The sequence below is a fragment of the Euleptes europaea genome, chromosome 6 (assembly GCF_029931775.1).
Source record: "Euleptes europaea isolate rEulEur1 chromosome 6, rEulEur1.hap1, whole genome shotgun sequence".
Lineage (NCBI taxonomy): Eukaryota > Metazoa > Chordata > Lepidosauria > Squamata > Sphaerodactylidae > Euleptes > Euleptes europaea.
Genome location: NC_079317.1, coordinates 104,140,400 through 104,168,075, shown reverse-complemented (window position 1 = coordinate 104,168,075; position 27,676 = coordinate 104,140,400). Strand labels below are relative to the sequence as shown.

The window sequence follows — 27,676 nt, the reverse complement described above, 5'->3', positions numbered from 1 at the left end:
ACTAGTGGCCATGAATACCCCTTTCCTCCATGAACATGTCCACTCCCCTCTTAAAGCCTTCCAAGTTGGCAGCCATCACCACATTTTGGGCCAGGGAGTTCCACAATTTAACTATGCGTTGTGTGAAGAAATACTTCCTTTTATCTGTTTTGAATCTCTCACCCTCCAGCTTCAGCAGATGACCCCGTGTTCTAGTATTATGGGAGAGGGAGAAAAACTTCTCCCTGTCCCCTCTCTCCAAACCATGCACAATTTTATAGATCTCTATCATGGTGTCGTAGGCCAGCCCGAGCTGTCCTCCTCCTCCGAGGAAGAGGAGTGGGAACCTGGGCGCGGTCCTCCAAGGACCACACTGGAACAGCAGGAGCAGGCATTAGAGCCACCAGGACCCATGACAGGAGATGAGGGCTGCTCTTTCTGGCAGCAAACAGAGCAGCAGAAGCAACAGCAGCAAGGGCAGCAGGACTCCTTGTCTGCAAATTGTCCCAAGCCAGCTGACAAGCAGAGAATCAGGGCCCGGCTTCAATTAAGAGAAAGAAGGCAAAATGCCAGGTGGGCCTTGAGAGAGAGAAAGGAGACAATTAACCCTAATCAGGACGGAGTGGAATAAGCTGGAACTGATAGGCTAATAAAAGGCCAGGCAGTTTGCCAGAGCTCTTGTGGGTTCAACACATGTTGAAGGCCACTGACTGAGAATCGCAAACAGGAGCTCCAAGCAACTGAAGCTATCTCAGTTCACCCCGGCGTGCAAACTGCAGTATGATCTGAGAAACAAGGAGATAAAGCGGGTAAGTGCTTTGTCTGCTAATTACCTTAGGCTAGCCCGATCCCTGGGAAGAGAAAAGCCTGTGTCAGGCTCTGGTCGGCACAGCACTCTCATTGCTGTTGTTGAAATCAGAGGCCAAGCCTCCGGCCTGGTTCCTGCCTGCAAGCTACACTCCTTTTTTTTTTTTTTTGAAAATTTTTATTGGTTTTTATAATATAAATTTTCCATGTTAACAAACAACAATAAAAGTAATATAAAAATTAAATCATAAGTAATGTTGTTATAGTTATTTAAGTACTTAATAAAATAAAAAATAAAAAATAAAGGAAAATTTTTTGACTTCCCCATCACCTCCATCCGCCTCTTAATAAAGTATTCTATCCCATCGTGATATGAGCTGATCTTAATTATTCTTATATCTCAATTAAGTTTCAATCACAATAATCTATTGATATAATTAATTACACTTCTTTATGTTAGCAATGTCATCTAGATCAGATTAAAAAGTACTCTTTCATTTTCCCCAGTCCTAATTCATATTCACAATATTTCATCCAAGCCTCCCATTCCCCCATAAATCGAACATTGTCCTTTTGGTTTAAAGTAGCTGTAAGTTTTGCCATTTCCACCAGTTCAAACATTTTCATAATCCAGTCTTTTTTCCCAGGGGTATCTGCCCTTTTCCATTTTGCTGCATAAAGCAATCTTGCAGCTGTTGTCGCATAGATCAAAAAAGTCCTTTGTATTAACAAGTTATCAGGTATCATACTTAATAGCATCATTTCTGGTGTTTTGGGTATATTTTTTGTACTATTAGTCTTAATTCATTATAAATCATATCCCAAAAATCCTTAGCTTTATCACAAGTCCACCCCATATGATAAAAAGAACCAATTTCTTTATTACATTTCCAACATTTAGGGGATGTCACTTTGTAAATCCTTGCAATCTTCTTAGGTGTTAAATGCCATCTATACATCATTTTGTAGATATTTTCTCGAATTGACTGTGCATTTATTCCTTTCAGATCCTTCGACCATAGTCTTTTCCATTTATTTAAAGCGATATCGTGTCCCACATTTTGAGCCCAATTGATCATTGTTTGAGCCCAATCAATAATTGTTTCCTGCTCGCAGTATATTGTTAAGAGAAGATTATACATTTTGGAAATCCGTTGGGTATTATTATCTAATAACATCCTGTGAAAAGGCGATTTTTCTTTAGAAAATCCATTTTTCATATGTTGTGCAAAGACTGATTTGATTTGATAATATTGAACCCATTGTAAATCATCTTTAAGTAACTGGAAGTCTTTTAGTGAGCATTTTTTCCCTACCAGATTGTTAACTCCTAATAAGTAACAAATTTATCCGGTCTAAGTGGGCGTAATGTCAGCATTTCCTGGGGTGATATCCACATTGGTGTTGCTGGTTCAAGAATATGTTTATATCTCATCCAAATATGAATTAAGGAGGACCTGATTATATGATTACGAAATGATGCTTGTGTCTTAATTTTGTTATACCACAAATAGCCATCCACTTATATTGTCGAAACCTTCAAGATCTAACAAGCGTGTATTTGATAAGTTAATCCAGTCCTTTAGCCATACTATAGCGGCCGCTTCAGCATAAAGTTGAAAATTTGGTAGTGCTAAGCCTCCTCTGAGTTTAGAGTCCACCAAGTGTTTATAAGTAATCCTCAGTTTTTTCCCTTGCCAGATGAAATTCAATCTGTCTTTCCTCCAAGTATCAAAATACTTAACATGTGATATTATAGGCAAATTTTGAAATAAGAAAAGTATCCTTGGCAAAATATTCATTTGGACTGTTGATATACGACCCAAGAGTGACAGCTTTTTATTTGACCAAATGATCATATCAGTTTTTATCTTATCCCATAATTTAAAATAGTTATTAGTTATCAGTTCTTTGTTCTTCGCAGAGATCCAAATTCCCAAATATTTGACCTTATTAGTTTTCTCCCAACCTGTATTTGATATAAAGTCCTGCTGTTCCCTTTCTGTCAGATTCTTGAAAATTGTCCTTGTTTTTTCTTGATTAACTTTAAATCCCGATATTCTTCCAAAGTCATCCAAAGTCTCCATTAGTATCTTCATTGATTGTGTTGGATTTTCCAAAATTAACAGGAGGTCATCCGTGAAAACTCTCTTAATTGAACAATTATCAGACATCGATTCATTCACCAAAATTTTTGCCTGTTGGGATGTATAAATAGCCGATATACCTCTCAAAAAACGGTCTCCAAAGTTTAATTTCTCCAGTATCTTTTTCATAAAATCCCAGGAGACCATATCAAAAGCTTTCTCAGCATCCAAAAATACAAAAGCAGCCGTCTGTTGAATATTCTGGTCATAATATTCCAATGAATCCAATAAAATTCGTATGTTGTCTTTGATTTGCCTTCCTGGAACAAAGCCTGCTTGGTCTTCACGTATTAGATCCTTAATAAAATGCTTCACCCTATTCGATAAGACCGAGGCATAAATCTTATAGTCCACATTTAGCAATGAAATAGGTCTATAATTTGACGTTTTTTCTGGATCTCTTCCTTCCTTATGTATCAGTGATATAAATGCATGTGACCAAGTCTCTGGGGATACTCCCTTATCCAAAATTGTATTGCAAAGTAATAGAAAAAATTCCACTAAATTGTCACAAAATGTCCTGTAAAATAATGCAGTAATTCCATCTGGTCCGGGTGTCTTATCCGTTTTTTGTTTCATTATTGTTTCTTGTAGTTCCTCCTTTGTAATTGGAGCATCTATCAATTGTTGTTGGGTTATTGAAAGAGCTTTCATCTGTATTGAATATAAAAACTTGTCTATTTTTTTTAAATGTTATCTTTCTGGTATAGCTTAGTATAGAATGAAACAAATTCTTTTTGTATATCCATAGTTGTATATACTGGTCCTTTGGCGGATTGAATTTTCGTTATGATCTTCTTTTGAAATGAGTCCTTCAGTTGGGTTGCTAAAAATTTTCCAGGTTTATTGGCATGTTCAAAGTAATTTTGTTTGGCAGATTTTAAATTTTTATTCATTTCCTCCATCATTACCAAATTCAATTGATGTTTAGATACAGAGATCTTCATTAATATTTCCTTTTTTTCTTCTTCATGTATTGCCATAACAAGTTTTTGTTCCAAATTTTGTAAGTCCCAAAGTATATTATTGGTAAATTGTAGTTGAGTTTTCTTCCACGCCGTATGCTTCTGTATCATGAATCTGGGTTGTGATCAGAAAAAGTTCTTGGTGCAATTTGAATTTTATGTAATTGCGTAAATATAGATTTACTAGCCCATATCATGTCTATCCTGGAGTGTGAATCATGTCTTGCTGAATAAGAAGTATATTCTTTAGCTATTGTATTCATAGTTCTCCAGATGTCTTGTAATTCCAATTCTGAAGCCATGGTGAAGAAAGTTTTAGGCAAACATCCTTCATTTTCGTCTTTTGCTTTTGATTTTTTGTCCAAAGTTGAGAGAGTTACGCCATTAAAGTCTCCCATCAAGAGGATCTGATCATTTGCATATTGGGAAATCAGTTCATGCAATTGACCATAAAACTTAGCTTTCCCTTCATTAGGTGCATATATGCCTACCACAATTGTCTTTTGCCCATATATCTTGGTTTTGATAATTACAATTCTTCCTTCATCATCTTTATATAATAGTTCAGGACTAAGATTAGAATGAGCATAAATCACTACTCCCCTTGTTTTTGTTTTGGCCGAAGAAACAAATGCTTGTCCAAGCACTTGCCTATCCAAATATTTTTTTATCTTTTATTGCTATGTGAGTCTCTTGCAAACAAATTAGGGAGTATTTATATTTCTGTAGATATTTAAAAATTCTGGCCTGTTTTGTTTTTTCATTCAAGCCATTCACATTCCAAGAAATTACTTTTGCCATGTTGTGATAATTTTTGAAGCAAAATATTAAGTCTATAATTCAGCACCTCCTTCTGCTCCCTGTGACTCCTCTTCTTCTTCCTCCTCTTCCTTTTGTTCTGAAGTTAGTCCTTTAAGTTCTTTCTTATATTTCCTCAGAAATTTTCCCCACGTCCGCCGGAGATGTAATTGTCATTTTAATTTCTTTGTAGGTAAAGGCCAAGCCCTGTGGCATTATCCAACGATATTTGATACCATTAGCTTTCAAAACAGATACAAATTCTTTGTAATTACTCCTCTGTGAGAGTAAATGTCTTGGTATATCCTTTAAAAGTATCAAAGGGGTGTCTCCTGCTGAAACCGGGTTATCATAATGGATCTTCATGATCCTATCTTTAATCCTTGTATCATAAAAGACAATCATGAGATCTCTTGGTTTTGATCTTTTCATTCTTGCAGGTAATGGTATTCTATAAGCTCTATTAATAGCTTGGTCTAACACTTGTTCTTCTATTTGAAATAAGTAGGCCAAATTTGGAACTAAAGTTTCTTTATCTCCCATCATATCTGGTAAATTGCGCAGACGAAGGTTGGTTTCTCTGACTTTCATCTCCATCATGGCTATTTGATCCTTGGCTACAATCTGATTAGTTTGTATTGTTTCAATCTGTTTTTCTTGGCTTTCTAGTTTTTTCCTTGTGTCCTTATGTTCTTCCATCACTTTCTTGATTGATGAGTCCATTGCTTGCATGTCAGTCTTCATAGTGTTCATTTGAGTCTTTACATCTTTAAGATCTTCTGTAACCACATCCAGTTTCTGGTTAATAGCTTGAGATGCCTGGCCAAGATTTGTCATCATGGATGTCACCTGCAAGCTACACTCCTGCCGGAGTACGATATGTGTCTCCCCTCAGCCTTTTTGGCTTCTTTTGGGTTTAATTAAAGCCGAATATTAAAACTGAGAATAAAGCCAAAGCTGGATAGCTGATTGCCAAATCAGCCGAATAAGTATTCGGCTTTTTTTCAGCTTTGGCTTTCCCCAGGCTTTTCTCTATGGGAATTTTTTAAAATGAGCTCTGGGGGAGGCATTTTTGGAGGTAGAGTTCCCAATGTTTCAGGGTAGTTTCAAGGGACTCTCCTTGCATGAACCCCAATTTGGTGAAGATTGGGTTAGGGGTACAATTTTATGGGGTCCCGGTCGCCCCCTCCTCCATAGAGAAGCACACAATGCTTCTCTATGGAGAAGGGGGCAACCCATTCAAGACCCCATAAAGTTGGACCCCCTGTCCAAAACTTTACCAAGGAGAGTTCGTGCAAGGAGAGTCTCGTGAAGCTATGCTGTGAATTTGGTGACTCTACCTTGAAAAATGCTCCCCAGGAGAATTTTTAAAGTACTTGCTTTATTTTTTAAAGTACTTACTTTACATAATCAGTAATTGCTGCTTCCTCTCACTAAAGAATTGTGACAAAACTCCGTTTCCCATGAATACTTGCAATGGGCTATTGTGGGCTATTGTGCAGGCTCATTGTAAGCAGTCATGGGAAACTGAGTTTTCCCATGATTCTTTAGTGAGGGGAAGCGGCTATTACAGACTGTGAAAAGTAAGTACTTTAAAAATTCTCCCGGGGAAGGGGGCATTTTTCTAAGTAGTGTAACCAAATTTGCAGCATAGCTGCAAGGGACTCTCCTTGCATAAACACCAAAGTTTGGTGAAGACTGATGAAGATTTTCTTCCATAGAAAAACATTGTAGACTTTACCATGCATTTCTATGAAGGGCCCCCCAACCCATTCAGGACCCCATAAAATTGGACCCTCTGACCCAATATTCACCAAATTTTGGGGGTTTGTGCAAGGAGAGTCCCTTGAAGCTACCCTGAAAATTTGGGAACTCTACCTCCAAAAATGTCCCTACAGGAGCTTTGAATTTTTTCCCAATAGACTATAATGGACCCAGTTTTTTTTGGAAACCTGGAAATAAAGCTGAATACCCATTTTTACCGGTATGAGTATTTAGCTTATTTCAGGATTACTGAAAAAAATCGGGCTCAATAAACCCAAACCCGAAATTTACCGTTGTTGGGTTTTTTTTGCACAACTTTAGTAAAACGCTTCTGTCTGAGTCCCTGGAGAGCCAGTGCCAATTATAGACAAACTGGCATTGATGGGTCAAATAGTCTGACTGTGTAAAGCAGGTTCATGTTTATTCTTTCACATCATTGCTAGGCATTGCCAGGGACACAGTTGCTTTTTAAATCAAAGACTAGTTTGTCTTTTCAGCTAATGCTCCCAATGCTGCTCTCTTTAGTGTAATTATGCCTCTGCCCTTCCCCCCAAAAATCCTGCCAATAGGTACTCTGACACAAAATTGCTAAAAAAGGTCAATTGGATAGGTATCAGTTTTTATTATTAAGATTTATATTGTTAAAAGTAGAAATGATCTATAGAACCCGTCCATCTCTTTTTCTTTGCCTACCAAAAAGAGGGACTGAACAAACTAGAGACATTAGACTACCAAAGCATGCAGCCAGCTGCAGTAACTTAAAAGAAAGCATGAGAAGACTGAGAGTTGATATGATAACCATGTTCAAGTACTTGAGGGGCTGTCATATAGAGGTTGGTGCCGAGTTGTTTTCTGTTGCCCAAGAAGGTCGGACCAGAACCAATGGGTTGAAATTAAATCAAAAGAGTTTCCGTCTAGACATTAGGAAGAATTTTTTAACAGAGCAGTTCCTCAGTGGAACAGGCTTCCTCGGGAGGTGGTAAGCTCTCCTTCCATGGAGGTTTTAAAGAAGAGGTTAGATGGCCATCTGTCAGCAATGCTGATTCTGTGACCTTAGGCAGATGATGAGAGGGAGGGCATCTTGGCCATCTTCTGGTCACTAGGGGTGTGGGGAGGGAGGTAGTTGTGAATGTGCAGGGGGTTGGACTTGACTCTGGTGGTCCGTTCCAACTTTATGATTCTATGAGTCTGAGAGGAAATAGAAGTCTTTATTTTAACAATTGTACATTGTTTTTACTATGTTTCAGATATTCCAGATGATCTGCCTTGTTGGCAAGAAGATGGAGAAGGCTAATCTAACAGCCATAAAGTACTTTTACCTGACAGAACTGTCTGATCTCCCAGAAGTGCGGTTTCCCCTTTTTGTGATGATTCTGCTGATCTACTTGATCACTTTGGCAGCGAACGGTGCTATCCTCATGGCAATAGGGACAGATATTCGCCTCCAGACTCCCATGTACTTCTTCCTCAGTAATTTATCTGTGCTGGATGTTCTTTGCCCAACTATCACAGTGCCAAAGATGCTACAGATATTCCTGTCAGAGGATAAAACTATATCATATTCTGGCTGCATGCTTCAGCTGTTCTTCCTCATTTATGTGGTGGGCACTGAAATTTTCCTTCTAGCAGTGATGGCATATGACCGATATGTTGCCATATGTAGCCCACTGCATTATACAACCATTATGAGTAAAAGATTATGTGCTCAGCTGGCTGTTGGGACCTGGATAATTGGCTTTATTAATTCTATGATTCATACCTCTCTGACCTTTACATTATCTTTCTGTGGGCCTAATAAAGTTAACCAGTATTATTGTGATATCCCTCCAGTGCGTGCCCTCTCTTGCTCTTCTACCTACATCCCTGAACTAGTCGTCCTTCTTGTGGCTGGTATTTTAGGAGGCAGTGCTTTTGTCATTACCCTGATCTCGTACATCTATATAATTTCTACTATCTTGCAAATGCCCTCTACTGAAGGCAAGCGTAAAGCTTTCTCTACTTGTGGTTCCCACTTGGCTGTAGTTTGCCTGTTTTATGGGACCACCATTGCTACATATGCTCGTCCCACCTCTACCTATTCTCCCAAGCAAGACAGGATTGTTTCCATGTTGTATGGAGTAGTCACTCCCATGATAAATCCAATTATTTACAGCTTGAGAAACCAGGAAGTTAAAAGGGCCTTGATAAAAGCACTTGGCCTGAAGATCTTTTCATAAAGCTACCATACCCTTGTCTATGATCTACCAAACCCTTGTCTATGATCTAAATGCATGAAAAAAGAATGTTGTAAACCACATTAGTTTCCCATTGTGGAGAAAACTTGAGTATAAAAAGAATAATAATATATATATTTTAGCTTAGGCATGGTGAAGCCTGGCTTTGCCGGGAAGGGCAGACTAGAAATATAATGAATAAACAAACAAATAAACCTTGAGTGTGTCCTTGTAAAGGCAAAGCAGGTGCAGTACTGGTCAAGCCCAGCTAATATCACAATCCCCTCACATAGCACAGAACAGCCCCAAAGGGAGAAAGAGAAAGTCTATTTCCTTCTCAGGTGCCCTGCACAAAGAGATGGAATTGCTTGCTACTTATTTAGCTAGAGGGGGGTTCATTATATCGAGATAACTCTTTCATTGACTTTACAAGGGTATGGTCATACCGGGGGGGGGGGGGAGAGGGGGTCCCTTGATCTTAAAAGGAGACTGGCGGTGGGTTCTCTGGCTCCTTGGAGTGGCCTCGCCATTCTGAGACTCTGCACCTAGGGCGGAGACTCGACCAAAGCGGGAGACCATGCCCAAAACCAGAGAAACCAGGCCAGAAGGCAGCGTTGCTGTCTTCTGACTCTGCTGGCTTGCACGGGCATAACCCAGTACCTTGCCTTGTCTGCCTCCACCTTCTCGGTGGCTGTAGAATAGTGCCAGTCTCAAATGTTCCCACCTCCCGCATTGCAATTTTTGGTCTGGGGTGACCACAAAAAAACCCCCTCCTCACAAAGTCAAAGAATAATGCAAAAGAAACACACATACAAAAAAGGGGGGGAAGGAGAGAGAGAGAGAAAAAAAATGCTGCATTCTCCCTATAATTGCTTAGAGGCAAGCTGGGTGGTGCGGTGGATTTACCAAGCTGCTTTTGCACCCAGCATCCGAGTGAAATCATTAATATGGTGACCAAAACTTGGGCTACTAATATCACTACGAAGGGATGCAAAACTAGGTTTAGGAATCCGGTTGCCGAGGGACTCAATATCAGGTTCTCCAGCCAACCTGGGCAATTCCCAAAAAGCCACTCGCTCAGACAGTCAAGTCAGAAGCAGGTAAACTTTATTGAAGAAGCAACAGGAACAGCTAAGGCAACTTGCAGGTTCAAAGCTGCTAATGACGAGCCAGACTACAAGGCATAACTGAAAGCATGATTACATCACAGGTGCCGTTTCAAACGGCCTGGAAAAGGAATAGCTAACGGTGCTTGGCAGGAAGGAGGGAGAAGGAGCCTAAACATGGTACTGCTCCGCTCAAGGCCAGGGCAAAGGGAGGGGGGAGGGGAACAAGGAGTGGGAACAACAGAGCAAATGAACATCAAAGCAAAAATGCAAACACTGGCCTAACTCATGTCAAGAGCCTGACCGCTTGTACGGGCCAGCCCTAGCATGGCTAGGCAAGAAATCAGAAGACATTCAGTGAGAAGGCAATCACAGGGCAACCTCTGACACTCCAGCCTAATAGAGTCTCCCACCATGAGTGCTTGCCGGCATCCTTTACTGTGGTGGCAAGTTTTAAAATTTCCTTATTGTTGTGTTCCACTACGAGCGCGCTAGCGTCCCCGGCTCGCTTTATTTCTTGGAGGGCGGTAGCATGCATATCAGTGCAGAAATTTTTTAAAAGCTGAACAATGAAAGTGTCTGATCAAAATTCAAGAAAGTACAGAAGGCATTTTGAGAAAATGATTACCTTTTTTTCTTGGTGTAATATTGCTTTTTCTGGGTGAAGGTTTTGTCATTCTATAAGCATCTATATTTGCTGCATCTAGTTCTCTCTCTGTGTCCTAAAAATAAAACAGAGGCAGTGAGGAGTAAGTTCTCAAAAGGCTGCTCAATTTATTTATTAAAAATTCTGTGTTGTTTATTTGTTTCACAAAAGTCCAATGGACAAAGTTCAAGGAGGTACGCATGTTGCTTGCTTTTCAGAACTGCCTCCTTGATTAAAACACAAAGGCAACTGGGTGTGCAAAATGATTGTATTTGCATATAAAATGAGCAATTTTTGGTGCCATTAAGAGTGTTAAATGCAACATATATTACAAATGTCTATTGTTACAAATGCAACATATATTACAAATGTCTAGTGTATTTTCACTGATGAAAAGAGGACTTTTTTATGGAGTATAGGTCTATCAGTGGCTTCTAGCCATAGTAGCATAGTAGCTAAAGTGAACCTACTCATTCAGAGGCAGTAAACCTCTGAATCCCAGTGCCAGGACATAACAGCAGGCAAAGGCCTTGGCCTCTACAGCCTGATGTTGGCCCTCCACAATAACTGGTGAGCCACCGGATAAAAAGTCGAAGATGGCGGCAGCTGCAGCGGACACAGCCTCGGTGCTCTGAGGATTTTTTAAAGGTTTTATCTGGTCAATTAGTTTTATTGCCTGAATTGAGACATTTCTTTTTATAAGCTGAGTGGGTTATCTGCTGCTGTGAAGCAGGATAGCTCTTTTTAGTCTTTTGAGACCTTTTTATGTTGTTGCAGACCTGGAGAGGTTTTAAGGTTTATTGTATATCGGCCTTAATTAGCTAAGATTAGTTAAGATTATAGACTTTTTTAGTTGCTGAAGTTGCTGAAATTAAAATATTGTCGAAGGCTTTCACGGTCAGAGTTCATTGGTTCTTGTAGGTTATCCGGGCTGTGTAACCGTGGTCTTGGAATTTTCTTTCCTGACGTTTCGCAGATGCCTGCCACAGCTGCTGGCGAAACGTCAGGAAAGAAAATTCCAAGACCACGGTTACACAGCCCGGATAACCTACAAGAACCAAATCGCTGAAATTACCTCATCAATTCCAAATCTTAAATGCTGTGTGCTGTCAGCCATAGAAAATTGGGATAAGTTTTATTATTTTACGGCTCCTACACTTTCTCCCGCCACTGATTAGAAGGAGGATTTATGGCACCTGGCAAACGCCCAAGAAAATCAGACGGCGTTTTGAGTGTTCCAGCTTCAAAACAATCTAAACTTGACGATTTCTTTTTCTCCCCTGATAGGGGGAGTAGAAGTTGTGTTTATAATGTTGAGACAACAAATCGTTTTGCCCCTTCCACCGGACCAAATAGAACAACTTCCCCTTCTTCAGTTTAGAATCCAGAATCTTAGAGACTTCCAGGTGCACTTCCCCTCCCACCACAGTGGGTACCTCCGGCTTGGGCTCCAGGTGGAAGTGAGGGGCTGCGGTATACGGTTTGAGCAAGCTGATGTGGAACACATGGTGAACTCTTCGAAGCGCCTTGGGAAGAGCTAGTTCCACAGTCACCTCATTAATAACCCTGGTGATGGGGTAAGGACCCACATACTTATCGCTGAGCTTTCTGCATGGACGCAAGGTCCGTAGATTCTTAGTGGACAGATACACCTGATCCCCCATCTTTAACTCCCACCCCGGGGAACGATGTTTATCTGCTTGCTCCTTATATTTGTGTTTGGCATGGTCCAAGTTTTTCTGGAGCCAGGGCCATGTAGTCTGAACAATCTGAATCCACTCATCAACATCAGCAGTACCTCCCATGTATTGGGAAAGGGCAGTATTTCCAAAAGGACCAAAGTCCCTGCCATTGACCACCCGGAACGGACTGAAACCTGTGAAGGAATGGGGGGCATTATTGTAAGCGTACTCAGCAAAAGGCAAAAGATCGACCCAATTGTCTTGATGGTAATTTACATAGCAACACAAATAACATTCTAGCACAGCATTAACTCGTTCAGTTTGGGGGTGATGTGCAGATGATAGCCCCTGTTCCACCCCCATGATTTTTAAAAAGGCTTTCCAGAATTTAGCCACATGTTGGGAACCTCTGTCAGAAATTATCTTGCGTGGAAAGGAATGATATTTCATCACGTGTGTAACAAACATGCGTGCCAGCTTCTGGGCGGTAGGCAAACCAGCACAGGGAATAAAATATACTTGCTTGGAAAATAAGTCCGTTACAACCCACAACACGGTTTCCCCCCGACTGGGAGGCAGATCAGTAATAAAGTCCATGGCAATAACCTCCCAGGGGACTGATGGGGTTTCTAAAGACTTAAGAAGTCCCGGAGCTTTCCCCATGAGTCTTTTCGAAGTTGCACATGTGGGACAACTGCGCACAAAGAGTTCCACATCCACCCTCATTCCCGGCCACCAAAACTGACACTGCAGCAAGTGTCAAGACTTGACAAAACCAAAATGTCCTGCGGTTTTAGCACCATGCACCATAGCCAACACCTCCCTCCAAACACTTTCAGGTACATAGAGCTTGTTGCCATGAAACCACAAGTCCCCGTGGTGAGTGAGGGCTTGGGGAAAAGCTTGCCCCCCTCCTCCTGCAGGGCGGCCTCAGCCAGCTTTACTCAGAAGGCTTCCAGCAGTCCGCTGACCGAAGCGGGAACCTCCACCCGACTTTGAGCCCGAGTGATCACAGCCAGACCGGACACCTCCCCCCGTTGCTCCGGAGTGAAGAGGGATTCGACAGGACGGTCAATAGGACCGTGGTATTGGGGGAGCCAGGACAATGCATCCACTAGACAGTTGTCTTTCCCCGGGACGTGCTTCAAGACGAAACGAAACTTGGCAAAGAATTGTGCCCAATGAACTTGTTTGGCCGACAGCTTCCTAAAACCTTTGAGCGCCTCAAGGTTCTTGTGATCAATCCAGACCTCAAAGGACTCCTCCGCCCCCTCTAGGAAATGCCTCCAAATCGTGAGATCATGTTTAACAGCCGCTGCCTCCTTCTCCCAGATAGCCCAGTTGAGTTCGGTCTAAGAGAACCTCTTGGAGAAGAAGGTGCACGGCTTTAAGTGGCCATTCTCATCCCTTTGCAAGAGGGCACCCCCCCCCATAGCAACATCGGAAGCGTCTACTTGTACAGTGAAAGGTTGTTCACAATCGGGATGCTTAAGAACTGAGTCAGAAGTGAACAACTGTTTGAGGGAATCAAATGCCTGCTGGCACTTGGGGGGTCCACGTAAGCTTGGCGGAAGGCAAAGAGGCAGCGGGCCCCTTTCCTTTCGTTCACAACAGTGAGGTGAGGGGCAAGGCTACTTGCGCAAAGTCATGGATGAAGTTTCTATAGAAATTAGCAAACCTGAGAAACTGTTGCAACTGCTTACGAGTGGTGGGTGCCTCCCACTCTACTACTGCCCGTATTTTCTCGGGGACCATTTCAAGTCCCTGTTGTGACACAATATACCCAAGAAAGGTGATGGATGGCTGATGAAACTCAAATTTGGACACCTTAGCATACAGTTGGTGAGCCCGCAAACACTTCAACACCTCGGTGACTAAAGCCACATGTTCCTCCATGGTTTTCGTGTAAATTAAAATGTCATCCAGATAAACAATCACTCCACGGTATAACAAATCATGTAACACTTCATTGATCATTTGCATGAAGACACTAGAAGCTCCCGTTAGTCCGAACAGCATCACTAAATACTCAAACATCCCAGAACAACAAGAGAAGGCTGTTTTCTGTTCATCCCCTTTCCTAATCTGGATGCGATGGTAAGCTTCTACTAAGTCCAGTGTCTTAAAAACCCGGCCTTCTTTTAATTGAGCGAGCAGGTCTGGAATGAGAGGAAGGGGGTAGGCATTAGACTGGGTGACTGCATTAAGTCTACGGAAGTCAATGCAAAGACGGAGATCACCAGTCTTTTTCTTTACAAAAAAGGCAGGTGCCGAATAAGGTGCCTTGGACGGACGAATAAACCCTTTCTTTAAATTAGAATCCAAATAGTCTCTTAACACCGCCTTCTCCTTTGGGGTCATCGGGTAGATTTTCCCTTTCGAGAGTTTGCCCTCCCCCACCACTTCAATGGCACAGTCCGTCTCACAGTGAGGGGTAACTCATCACATTCACGCAGTTCAAATACATCAGCGAACTGGGCATATTCCCTGGGGAGTTGAGGAGGTGGAACGCTCGTTGATGGCTGTTCCAATAACGCAGCCGCTTGTTCTTTGAAGGCCACCTCCCTCCTATGTCGGTCACACTGAGCTTGCAAAAAGGTTAAGGTTCGGTTCTTCCAGTCTATGATAGGACTATGACTCAAAAGCCAGTTCATTCCCAAAACTATGGGAGCCATTATGGGAGATATGGTCAAATGGATCTGTTCCCAATGTTCCCCCACTCCCAAGGCAACTCGTGCAGTTCTATAGCGGACTGGGCCGCCCCTAAAGTCACTACAGTCCATCTGGGCAAACTTAACGGGTTCAGGTAATTCAACTCTTTTTACCCTTAACTCTCGGGCAGTTTCTTCATTAATCAAAGTCTGAGCACAGCCTGAATCTATTAGAGCTGGTACCCTTAGGATAGTTCCCCCCCTGGGTAAGGCTAGGGCAACCTCCACGTACACATTGTCTTCCTGCTCGCTTACCATTACTGGAGCTTGCTGCTCAAGGTCCGGAGCGGTCTGCCAAGGAGCTCCCTTCACAGCAGACCGACGGTATTTTTTGCCGGTGGGTCCCACTCCTCCTCGTTGCTGGAGGATGGAGTTTCTAGATTTGTAATCCACGGCTCTGATGAGCCGGACGCTTGGTTTATACTCCGCGGCCCCGATGGGCCTGGTTGGGTTGCACTTGAAGAGCTGAGGACGTACTCCGTCTCCCCATCAAGCCGCTTCGGCAGAGTGGTTGTCCCTCAGTGCGGGCACGTTCCGCTTCCCTCGCCGCTGGTTGGGAACAGCCCGGCTTTCCGGCTCGGGACGGGCACCGGGAGGCGAAATGACCCAAGCCCCCGCAAACGAGATAGGCTCCACTCTCAAAGCGTTTGCGCCACTCTGCCACCGACTGCCCCCCTCCTTGCCAGGAACGAGAGTCCTTGGGGGTGCCGGGCCTGCCTCCACTGGGTTTGGTCTCTCGGACAGTCCACTGCTTGGAGAGTTGCAGTAGTTGCTGGCAGTTTTCAATATCGGTTGCATGCCTTCTACATTGGGAGGGTTCCCCTGTATAAACGCCCAATTCTGCAGCTCCGGGTTAAGTCCCTCACGAAAGTACTGAACCCAAGTGGCCTCACTCCAGTCCAATATCTTGCTCGAAAGCAATTGAAACTCACTTGCATACTGCACCACAGACTTAGTCCCTTGGCATAGTTGCAACAGCGCCGTCTTGGCCCGCTCCCCCCGGTGCGGATCCTCGAACCGGTTCCGGAGAGCTATCATGAAGTCATCCAAACTCCACAAAACTTGGGAGCGTAGCTCATACTGGTGCACCATCCTTGCAGCGGTTTCTCCTTGCAACAGTGAAGCAACGTATTGCACCCGGCTCTCTTCCGAGGCGAAGGTCTTGCCTTGCTCCCACATAAAAATGTCCACTTGGACCAGAAAATAAGTCGCTTGACCCATTGAAAGTCACCTTTAAGTCCCGGCAATGGGGTGGGCCTGGAGCAGGGCCACCCGGCAGCACAGGTGCAACTGGCTGTGCAGGTACCACAGGCTGGCCTCCTCCGTCGGGTTGCCCTGGCTGGGGCGGCTGCCGATGCAAGTCATCCAACTTGCGTGCCATGTCCTGGATCACTGCATACATAGCATCCATCCGATCGGCCATCTCCTGCCTTTCAAACTGCAGGTGCCAACGTTCCTCTTCCCACTCATGCCATAGAAGGGAGTCCCGCCGATCCATGTCGACCCCCAGCCCTTCCATGTCGGCCATCGTCTGCTTCCGACATTCCGTGATGCCCCCCGCTGGAGCCCATTTGCAGGGAGTATCCAGCCAGGCACTGAGAAGGGAGACCCGTTGTTTGGTGCCCGCACCCGCTCCATCGGGTTTCGGTTTCTCCTTCTTCTGCTCGAGATCGGGCTCCTTTGGTGTCGTGGTATTCCCGCCAGACGCTGTGTCACCATTGTCTCCAGGGTCCGACATAGCCAAGAATTCACAGCTTGGGATCGGAGCTGGAGCAAGTGATTGGCAGCTTAATGTCAGGTCCTCAAGCCAACCTAGGTCGTCTCAAAAAGTCACTCGCTCACACAGGCATGTCAGAAGCAGGTAAACGTTTATTGAGAGCATCTAGTAAGCATGGATACACTGCAGCTTCAAAGCTGCCAATACAGGCTTGGGCTGCAAAGCCTAACTTAAAGCATGGTTACACGATTACATCACAGGTGCAAGATCAAATGGCCTGGGAAACAGCGAGATAGCAGAGCACAGGGGAAAGGAGGGAAGAAGGAGTGAAACAGGAATCTAAACACGGCCTGGCCGTTAACTACTCAAGGTCGAGACTCGGGAGGGGTGAGGAACAGGGAGTGGGAATCACAGAGCAACTGAACAGCAAACACGGGCCTAAAACATGTCAAGAACCTGAACCAGGATCTGACTGCTTGTACGGGCCAGACCTGACAACAGAGTGAAAAGAAACAATCCAGCAGAACTTCTCACAGCGGGTTGATATGCGGGCCTGCTTGACTCCTCCAACTGACAGGCGTAGGCAATGGTACTTGCGCAGCCCATCCACTTGAGAAGCCGCTGCCGAAGCTGCCCAGCTGATCCGACCCCTTATCGCGATTCGCTTCCCGCCCCTCTCTCTCAGTGCTCTCTATCTCTCTGTGCTTGTCTGCTCCTTTACTTTTACTTTCTCTCTCGCTTGCCCGCTCGGTCGAGTTCTCTCTATCGCTTGTCCGTGCTCGCCTCCGTCTTCGAAAGAGAAAGACGGAGTGAGCTGTGGGTGGGACCTCCTCCCTGTTTTGTACTTCCTAGGAAGGACAAGCCCCGCCCGCCCAAGCTCCCGCTCATGGCCCCATTGGCTCAATGCCACAGGTCCTGGCCAATGCGGGGGTTGTCGCCGGGCAGACAAAGGCCGGCACGAGCCTCCCAAGCATGCGCAAATGCACGTGTCAGCCGGCCGACCATTTTGTCTGCCTGCTTTCTGCGCTGCCGGCTTCCCCCCCACCGCGGGCAGCAATCGTGGCTCCCATATGAGGCGGGAACCAGAGCTTCTTTTAAAAAAACTTCACTCAACTACAACTTGCCAGGTAAAATATTCTCCTAAAGGTGACCTTACTGATAAAATTCCTTCGAACAAGGGTGTGAAGCAAGGCTGCATCCTTGCTCCCCCTCTTTTTAACTTATTTCTGTCAGACCTTGCTTGCTCTTTAGATTCCATCAACGGCCATCCGCCAAAATTAAGAGGTAAAGCCGTACCTCTTCTTTTATATGCTGATGATACCGCCATTTTATCCTACTCTAAAATTGGCCTCAAATGCTATCTAGGGGCATTTGAAAATTATTGCCATCTAAACCTTCTTAATATCAATTACATCCATTGTCCTGCGCCCAGCCCGTTCCCGGGCGGCGCGGACTCCGCCCCCACCCCGCCGCTCGCCGGGAGACCGGGGGAGCCGCGAGCAGGCGCGGGCTCGGCCCCCACCCCGCCGCTCGCCGGGAGGCCGGGAGAGCCGTGAGCAGGCGCGGGCTCGGCCCCCACCCCGCCGCTCACCAGGAGGCCGGGGGAGCCGCGGGACGACGCGAGCTCAGCCCCCACCCCGCCCCTCGTCGGGAGGCCGGGGGAACCGCGAGACGGCGCAGGCTTGGCCCCCACCCCACCCCTCGTCGGGAGGCCGGGGGAACCGCGAGACGGCGCGGGCTCGGCCCCACCCCACCCCTCACCGGGAGGCCGGGGAGCCGAGGGACGGCGCGGACTCGGTCCCACCCTGGCGCCCTCCACAGTCCCGAACCAGCTTACCTGGGGCCCAAGAGGGACGGGAGACTTCTGTGGCCCGGCAGAACGGGGGCAGGCCAGAGAGGGGGGGTGGAGAGCGAGGGAGGGGGAGGAAGAAGCCTGGAGGAGAGGCCGGGTGGGAAGACTTCAGGGGCCTTAGGACCCAAGAGCTGGCTCGACAGGCTGGCTCTTCAAACGGCCCCCCTCTTTCCCCTGCAGGCCGAGGACCGCTCGGAGGGCCCGACGGGAGCCCGGGTGAGGCAAGCCGCCCGACCTTCGGCGAGTCCCAGGGCCTTGGCGGATCGCCACGGGGTCAAGCAGCAGGAGCCGCGCTGGGCGTTCCAATGAACCGCGGCAGGGCCAGAAGAGGGCAGCGGGGGGGGAGTTACCAGGAGGACTCCTCCAACAGGCGGATCCCGGAAGGAGAGAAAAAACCCAGCCTATATGGTCTCGGGAGGGCGGGGCTAAGAGGGGAGGACGGGCTTAAAAAGGGGTTGTGGCATGGAGGCCGAGGAGGATGGCTGGCTAGGACGGGCTAGGAAGCTGTAGCCCACAATCCTGGCAGACTCAAACGGGGAGACAAGCTCAGATTCCCCGGCTGAGTGGTCTGAGGCCGAGGAAACACCACAACCTCGAGTAGACTCTCAAGCCCCCCCCCTTGGCTCCGCGCTTCCGAGCCCGGGGCGTGACATCCATTAATAATACAATTATTAATATCAATAACATCTTAGTCTTTTCTAAGAAGTGGTCCCCCTTCAGCTTGCGTATTGGTAAGGCCAAAGTACATCAGGTGAAGAGTTTTAAATACTTGGGCATTACCTTCAACTATAATCTGAAATGGGTAGTACACAGAAATAGAGCTATCAAACTAGGGAGAATATCCTCGAGCCAACTGAAGTCATTCTTTTTCTATAAGGGCAACCAATTTGTTCCCGCCGCAGTTAAGGTATTCAATCCCAAAATTTTACCTCAGATTTTATATGGTATTCCAGTTTGGGTCAATGCTTTTAATTGCGATTTGGAATCCTTTCAAGCAAACTTTTTAAAGACAAATTCTGGGTTTCCCACGATGTGTCTCTTACTATGCAACTTATTCTGAGTTAGGCCAAAATTTGTGCGAAACCAAGGCTTGGCTAATAACGATTCGTTTCTGGCTTAAACTGTATTTCAGAACAGAGTCTGGTTCTCTTTTATCAATGCTGCTGAAAGAACTACATAACACTACCTGGGACCGTTTAATTCTGACCAAAATAAAATCTACCGGAGTCTCCCTGGAAGACTTGGCCTCAACTTCCGAGGCTCATATTTTTAAAATTGTTAAGCAACGCTTTTTAGATATGGAACTACAGAGGCTGCATCCCACACAACCCCCGGTCTGCTCCTCAGCTGCGCTGGGTCTTATGAACAAAACTGACAGTAGTCCCCATTATTTTTATAATTTGGACATCCCTCCCCTTCATAGAGCCTTCTCTCTTGCCAGGGTCAACGCCTTCCCTTCAAGGATATTGTATGGAAGGTACCATCAAATCCCGATACAGAAACGGCTTTGTACCTGTGGGTCCAATTCCCAGGATACGATTGATCATATACTGCTTGACTGCCCCCTATACCAAATAACCCGTGAGAATAGGCTTAAAAATTGGATACATTCAAAATATCATATATCCAATAAAGCAAAATGTCAACTCCTATTAAATGATTTTGCTCCAAAGATTACTGTGGATGTTGCCAATTTCCTGACGGATGTGATGAAAATTCAAAAGCTTGCAATCTTTGATTTTTGAGCTCATTTTATTGATATTAGGTTTTATGATTATTTTGTAACAACTGTAATAATAATTATGCCATTAAAGGTTTCATTGTCATATTTTCTGCACCTTGTTGCATAGCAATTCAAATTGTATATAACAATTTAACTCAAGTCTGTGAAGTCTGATTGGCAAAAGATTTTGTTTAACAAGTAATTTGTTATTTAAATCAGACATTTACAGTGACATCCTAAGAAGAGTTACACCTTTCTCAGCCCATTGATGTAAATGGATTTAGAAGAGTATAACAGTGCTTAGGATGGCACTGCAAATACTTCAGAATACCAGTCTTTCTCTTCATCGGCTGCTGTGGAAATTAGTGCTCTATACAGTTGCCAGAACCTGCATGTTGATTACATAACTGTCACAGAGCCTATTGTTCAGAGTGTTTGGAAACAAAACAAATTTCTTAGCAGTTTTTTAATGGCAAATTTGACTTCCTTGTTTCTTAAGGTATAGATCATAGGGTTCAATAGAGGAGTTAGAAAGACATAACCCACCGAGATAATTGTGTCCTGATCTAATGAAGACACAGACTTAGGTCTCAAATACACAAAAGAAGCACACCCAAAATGTGTTATCACCACAGTGAGGTGGGAGGCACAGGTAGAAAAGGCTTTCTGTCTGCCCATGCTGGACTGGATCTTTAGGATGGCAGAGAGGATGTAGATATATGAGATCAGGATCAGTATGACAGTTGCCAATAAAACAATGGCACAGAAAAAAACAATCACAACACTTGTTAGGTAGATGTCAGTACAAGCTAGTCTCAAAACAGGTGAGAGATCACAGAAGAAATGTCTGATTCCATTGGGTCCACAGAAGGGTAACCTGAAGATTAGGGCATCAATGCTCAGTGATATGAGAAATCCTGTCATAGAGGATGCAACTACTAGTTTAGCACATGTCTTATTGTTCATCAGGACCTGGTATTGAAGTGGGTAGCATATTGCCACGTATCGATCATATGCCATAGCTACTAGCAGAAAACAGTTGTTTGCCCCCAGGCCAAAGAACCAAAATACCTGCAAAGCACACTCAGTAAAGGAAATGGACTGATGTCCTGTCAGCAGAGTCACTAGGAGCTTGGGGATGGTAACAAATGTGGTGCTGGTTTCTGAGACTGAGAATGCAAACAGCAGAAAATACATAGGGCTGTGTAGGGTCCGGTCAGTCAATATGACTGACATGATGGTGATGTTGAAGACCAGGATTGTGCCATACCCAAGAGAAAAAATCAGGAAAAGCACAGTTGGGTTCTTCCCAAGTTCAGAAAAACCTAGCAAGAGAAATTCGGTCACTGAGCTGATGTTTCCCTTATGCATATTCTAAGACAAGTTATTTGACCTAAAAGGAAAATGAAGTGAGTTAAATGAGTCTATGAGGTATACAATGTAATGACAATAGTTTCTCATCTCTTAACTGGCTCAAAGTGGCAGCAGATAAGGGGAAACAATAGTTCAAGCAATATGAAAGCTGTCATTATGGAGGTTGTGCAACACATGCATGAAGTAGGTAGATAATACCTAATATGTCATTTCTACATGATCCTCCAGTCCTCTTGTTCATGAAGTTGTCATCCTATACTTTCCTGCGTCAGTCTTACACCCATAACTTGATATCTCTACAAATGCTCCTCTCACATATTCGTGACTGCTGCTTTCACACATGTTGGATAATTCTCTTTCGATGCACTGTAGCAATCATTTGCAATTGGATTTTCCTATTTCACACAGGAAAATACAGTTTCTAATGATTCCTATATTGCATTGAGAGGGCATGGCCCAACAATGTGCTAAAGCAGCTGAGTCTGAGTTCTGGCACTGAAAACAAATTGTGAGGCTGTGATATACTAGTATCATGGTTCTTAATTTTTATTGCACAACAAAAGTGAGAAAAACACTTTATTCCCTTTCAGACAGATGGCATAACACTAAAGGAAGGATGTTGCGATAGAGTGGATCTTTAAGATGCATGGACAAAGTCATAGAACTCTCTGCAATAGGCTCTCCGAGCTAAACTAGGAAGTGTTATTAATTTGAGCTATCATCCCTCTAGATAGGTAAGACTGGCAGGGAAGATGACTGGGAGTTCTAAGAAAATACTTCACATTTATGAGCTTCTAAATCCTTTCCAATTTGTCAATAACATCCTTGCAGTGAGCGCAGAAATTGAGATATATTGATATCTAGAAGCTGTCATCCATAAACTTACCTCCAACTAGAAGAAAGCCACCCTACCTTTGTTGAATGTTATGATATTTATTAGTGCAGGGGCTGGTTCACCACTTGGGAACATGTTCTCCTGATAATTCCGACACTTTATGTTCTAGGCAATTGTTTACATAAAATAATTAATATCTCGAGTCTGGCGGGGAAAGATGGAGGCTTTCATAACTGTAAAGCTGAATAGTGACATAAATTGTGAAACCATGAATTATTTGAATATAACTAGTATTGTGTATGTTTCATAAATGTTTAAGGATGCCAGGCCTCCCTCTTTTGTGGGAGGCCTGTTTGCCGGTGCCTGAGGTTCAGGCAGGAGGAAATGGAGAGGGGGAGGAGTGTGTGCCAGCATTGCACCAGCTTGCTTATGTCAAACTGGAAGTGACATGGTGGACACTCTGTGTGGGTAAACTGCCATTAATTTGCAGCCAACTCATGGCAACCTAGGGTTGCCAGATCCCTCTTCGCCACCAGTGGGAGGTTTTTGGGGCGGAGCCTGAGGAAGGCAGGGTTTGGGGAGGGACTTCAATGCCATAGAGTCCAATTGGCAAACCGGCCATTTTCTGCAGGTGAACTGATCTCAATTGGCTGGAGATCAGTTGTAATAGCAGGAGCGCTCCAGCTACTAACTGGAGGTTGGCAACTCTATGGCAATCCCAGCAAAAGGCTTTCAGGCAAGTGAGAAGTGGAGGTGGTTTGCCATTGCCTTTCTCTGCAGAGTCTTCCTTGGTGGTCTTCTGAGATCTGACGAGATCGGGCTTCACCATGCTGTCTTCCCTCCAGTGTAGACACTTTAGCATTTTACAAAATACCCCCAAATTCCTCCTGAGGGTTGCTGGCTGAAGCCTGGCAACCCTATAAAATTTGCAATTTTTAAAGAAAAATATAAAGTACTTGAAATTAGCCCCATTCCTGTAATTAATAAGGGATGGCCATAAACAAACAAAGGAGTGTGCTTTTTCCTTATTCCTTCTTATGTAACTATAAATAGAAGTCTTGTGGGACTTTAGTCCATCTCATGTCCCTTGTGGCTCAGGAGCTGTTATTGCCCACCGTCGTCGTCTTCAAAAGGAGGGAACCAAAGGTGATAAGGCTTGATCCTATCCTGTAAAAGGATTTGCTGTTTGGGGATATCCACCCATCTGTCCCTTTTTTGGCAACTTAGGTTAGCTGGTCACTTCAGGGCCATGCAGGAATTTATTGGGATCTTTCAGATTGGTTGGGAAAAGGCTCTTTTTTACCTGCTTCACGTTTCCAGTTGTCAGGGTGGGACTATTCACTTTTAATTAGGCCTACTTTTAGACTGGTTTGATCCTGACTAGGATTGGCTGGAATAATGCTGCTTTTTAGGAATGTTTTGGTAAGCATCCTGAGGCATTTCTTGATTGGGAAGATTTCCCAATCTGATATACCAGTCAAGGTGTTGGAAGGGGCACCTTCGGGCCTGGTCACAAGTTTTATTGCCAGTGTTTGCTAGCATGGGGGAGGAAAGTGGAGTTGTAGTGTTCTTCTGCATACTATTGCATGCAGGCTAGGATGAGCTGAGGGTGGTTTTAGCTTCCTCATACTAGGCTGCATGGTGTGATTGTCCTTAATGCTGGCATGCCTCTACCAGACAGTCTTTAATAAGGCTGAGATCAGTGATTAATGAATAAAATAGTAGTTGAACCCATGTATCTTGTGTAACACCGTAATTTTAGGTATGGGGCCCAAATAATACTAGCATAAGTTTTCATAGACAAGATCTGAAATGCCTGGATTACCTTTAATTGTCCAAATACAGTAATTCAGGAGAGGTTGTCAGAGTAAACAATTCTTTTATTGGACCAATAAACAGAAGCAGGTGCGAATGCCCTGAATGAGGCGCAGGGCAGTCCACACACCAGAACAAAGAAAGCCATCATCCTTTATAGACTTAGAATAGAGGGCAGGTATTAGGGTTACGTATAACAAAAGGACCAATACACATTAGAGAAGTATACAGGATGATTAGCATACCCTATTAAGGTAACCTGAAGGCATTACAGAGATAACCACTTGATCTGCTAATGAGGAAATGAAACTCAACATTCCAATCTTGACACTGCTGGTGTCTTAAATCACTTGCCTTGGCCTCATTAGGGCAGCTAACCGTACCAGGCTCATTGGATGTATGTTGTTGATCCTCAGCAGGCAGACTGATAAACCCACTGCACACAACATTATAGCCAATGAAATCAACACACCTAGAGTGGCAGCAGGTACTAATACACTGGCTCTGTCCCCTCCCTATGCATAATCAATGGTTCAATAACACAAAGTCTACATGCATAGAACATATACATACATAAGCTACCTCCCTCTGATTGGGAACATTAGAAAAAGCAGTGCTCCCAGTCACAGTAAGGCAGCCTATGCATGTACACTTCTAACATGCATACATTCTGTGCTCATGAGCCATCGACTCACCAGGCAGGGAGTAGGCATGCCCATTCCCCCTCTATGCATGCTGATTTCAATGACTAATATCATATGACTAATATCAAAGGCCCATTGCAGGGACAGGATAGTGAAATTGTAACAGATGATGACTAGAGGGCAGAACCACTCAATTCCTACTTTTCATCAGTCTTCTCTTGTGAGGGAAATGGTATTCAACAGGGCAAAAACAGAACACATGACAAGGGAAGGCAGTTGCAGGCTAGGATCGGCACGGGGGTAGTAAACAGTAAACAGTACCTTTATTGGCATTAACAATAGGAAAACAGAACAAAGAAACAGCTAGATATAGAACTAAAAACAAAGAATTACACATTTAATCAATAATTACATTATAAAACCGTTAATTATGAGCTCCCCTCCTCCTTCAAAACCTTGGCCAAAAATTCAGCTACCTGGTTGGTAACTTCAGGACAATTACCAGCAAGAAAATAATCTATATCTCCGGTAGACACCATATTAGTGAATTGGGGAAGCGAACCAATTAAACAAAACTGAAGCTGTGTGAAAAGTGGACAATGTAAGAGAATATGATGTATTGTGTTGGGTTCTACAACATCTTGCTTCTCGTGGAATTCCCTTATATCTACCATTAACAACAGCTGAAGGAAATATGTTAAATCTGGCCATCAAAAATGCTGTACGATGAGAGGGTATAATTAAGTTAAAAAAATACTGAGCCATAGAGTTTGTTTGGTAAGAGAGGCCTAAAAAACATGGAGAACAGATACCTTCTGCACCGGCTTTTATTGATTGGGAGTCAATGTCTCATATTTTTTTTTGAATTGTCCTAAATATATATATATATATTTCACTAGAGTTGGACAAGGAATCAAGATCGATCCCGAATGATCCAATTTTATTTAGAATAAGTTGGGACCACTTGGAAACAAATGGGTCAGTATGTAAAACTGCAATCAGACTATTTGGGGGGCATCGAAAATAAAGGCGCAACCAGTATTTAATAACAGTAATCCAAGCACCAGATTCTATCGTGTGAAGTCCCAGCTCAGCACACACAAAAAAATAGCTAACTGAGTTTGTGATGCCAAGAATACGCCTCAAAAAGACTGCCCTAACTCGCTCCACATCTTTATTAAAACCCTGGATCCATACTGAGATTCCATACAAAAGTTGCGGAATCACCGTAGCTTGGAAAATCTGTAAGGCAGCCGGAACAAAATAGTTATCCTTCTTATAATGAAAATGAGATATTGCAGCCATCTTATTTTTTGCCAAGGAAAGGGATTGATTACGATGTGCAGTCCATTTTAAGTTATAATGAAAAAGGATCCCCAAATATTTGAAAGTTCTACTTCTATTTCTCTTCCCTCAATTTTCCAAACAGATTGCTTCCATGACTTAGAAAATGTCAAAATTTTAGTCTTATCGAAATTAATAGATAAGGAATTCCGATTACAAAATAAAATAAAAGATGATAACAGGCGCTTTAGTCCCACCTTTGAGAGGGAAAGGACTGCTGCATCATCTGCATATAACATAACAGAGACTCTCTCAGAACTTAGCTTGGGAGTGTGGCCACCAGTGTTAGCCAAAAAGGCGGGGAGATCTGAGATGAATAAATTAAATAAAGATGGTGCCAGTACACAGCCTTGCTTTACGCCCTTTGTCACTGAATTTTTTGAGTTAGAAGACCTCTATCATCAAATCAAATCTGACTTGGCAGGTATTAGATGTATGGAGGTTACATAATAAAAACAAAAGACGTTGGTCAAGACCCAGATTGTATAATTTCTCCCATAAAATCTGCCTATCTACTGTGTCAAAGGCTCTTCGAAGGTCAATAAAAGCAACATATAACTTTCCTCTGGGGAACTGAAGATATTTTTCTGCTAAAAGAGAGAGAACAGTACAATGGTCAGTTGTAGAATGGTTTGGTAACATGGGGGTAGTACATAAACACCTAGTTGATTTAAATGAAACTAAGTCCTCAGGGCCCCATGGTCCTTCCCCAGCAACCAGGTCTGGTCCCTGCCCCCAGGGATTAAACTGCCCTGGATCCTTCTGAGAAGACCTGCACTCTGTCAGCACCTCTGGCTGACCAGGATCCACTACAGGAGCCCCGGCAGGAACCAGTGTCCCCAGAGGAGGGGGTGCCAAGCTCCCTGACTTCCCGGGGGAGGCTGGGGGAAGACTGCTGGAGAGGACGAAATGCCAAGGGAATAGCACGCCGAGCTGCACATTGCTCTGTTGCTGCTGAAGGACGGACGGGAGGCTCCGAATCCTGCGGGGGAGTTTGGCTGCGGAGATTGATGTTCGCAGGCACATGTGGTTGCTGCTCATGGACGGGGGCAGGAAATGGAGGTGGCGCCATTGGCTCCACTGCATAGGGCGGGGGAAAGTCTGACAGGTCCTCTTCTGGGTCTTCAGGGGCGACCCTCAGAGGTTTACAGACAGCGACAATGCCTGACTGTAACTCCAAAGACGGAACAGCCAGTCCAAAGCGGGCTGTGAGCTGAGGGTTTTCCCTGAGTCCCCAAAAGGGGAAGAGATAAGCCTTTTCGCGGTGCTTTCCTGTTCTGGAAATATAGCGGTCTAATTGGGCAAGGAGAGCCGGGTCAAGAGAACCTGAAGAAGGCCAGGCAGTTCCGCGAGGCAATTCGTATTGAGGCCACGCCACTTGGCAATAAAAAATGAGGAGATTCTTAGAAAGCCCTGTGCTGCCACTTAAAACCTTCCAATTCTCACAGACACAAGCCAGAGGGCCGGAGAGCTTGCTTTGATTACAACCCATATTTCAGCTAAGGGATTTTATCGTTCGTCAACGTGAAAGACTTAACGGGCCTCTCATAAACT

The 27,676-nt window shown here is 44.2% G+C and overlaps 2 protein-coding genes across 2 annotated transcripts; one reads left to right on the top strand and one right to left on the bottom strand.

The window, feature by feature from the left end:
* The first annotated feature begins 7,740 nt into the window (after positions 1–7,740).
* On the top strand, positions 7,741–8,676 carry LOC130479353 (olfactory receptor 5V1-like). The gene has a single exon (XM_056851740.1). It carries the CDS (start codon positions 7,741–7,743, stop codon positions 8,674–8,676), a length of 936 nt encoding a protein of 311 aa, XP_056707718.1.
* Positions 8,677–11,678: 3,002 nt separating this feature from the next.
* On the bottom strand, positions 11,679–21,481 carry LOC130479629 (olfactory receptor 10T2-like). Its single transcript, XM_056852023.1, has 3 exons — positions 20,568–21,481; positions 12,515–12,606; positions 11,679–12,301 (listed from the first exon to the last, which is right to left on the bottom strand). Exons 1-3 carry the CDS (start codon positions 21,479–21,481, stop codon positions 11,679–11,681), a joined length of 1,629 nt encoding a protein of 542 aa, XP_056708001.1.
* Between the last annotated feature and the right edge of the window lie 6,195 nt (positions 21,482–27,676).

Excerpts from the sequence above, each read along its gene's own strand:
- LOC130479629 (XM_056852023.1), bottom strand. The coding sequence starts at position 21,481 with ATGCATAAGGGAAACATCAGCTCAGTGACCGAATTTCTCTTGCTAGGT. Across the intron at positions 12,607-20,567 it reads TTTGCCATTAAAAAACTGCT|TGGTTTGCCTACCGCCCAGA; the intron begins AAGAAATTTGTT and ends TATTCCCTGTGC. Across the intron at positions 12,302-12,514 it reads CAAGATAATTTCTGACAGAG|GTTTCAGTCCGTTCCGGGTG; the intron begins GTTCCCAACATG and ends ATTCCTTCACAG.
- LOC130479353 (XM_056851740.1), top strand. The coding sequence starts at position 7,741 with ATGGAGAAGGCTAATCTAACAGCCATAAAGTACTTTTACCTGACAGAA.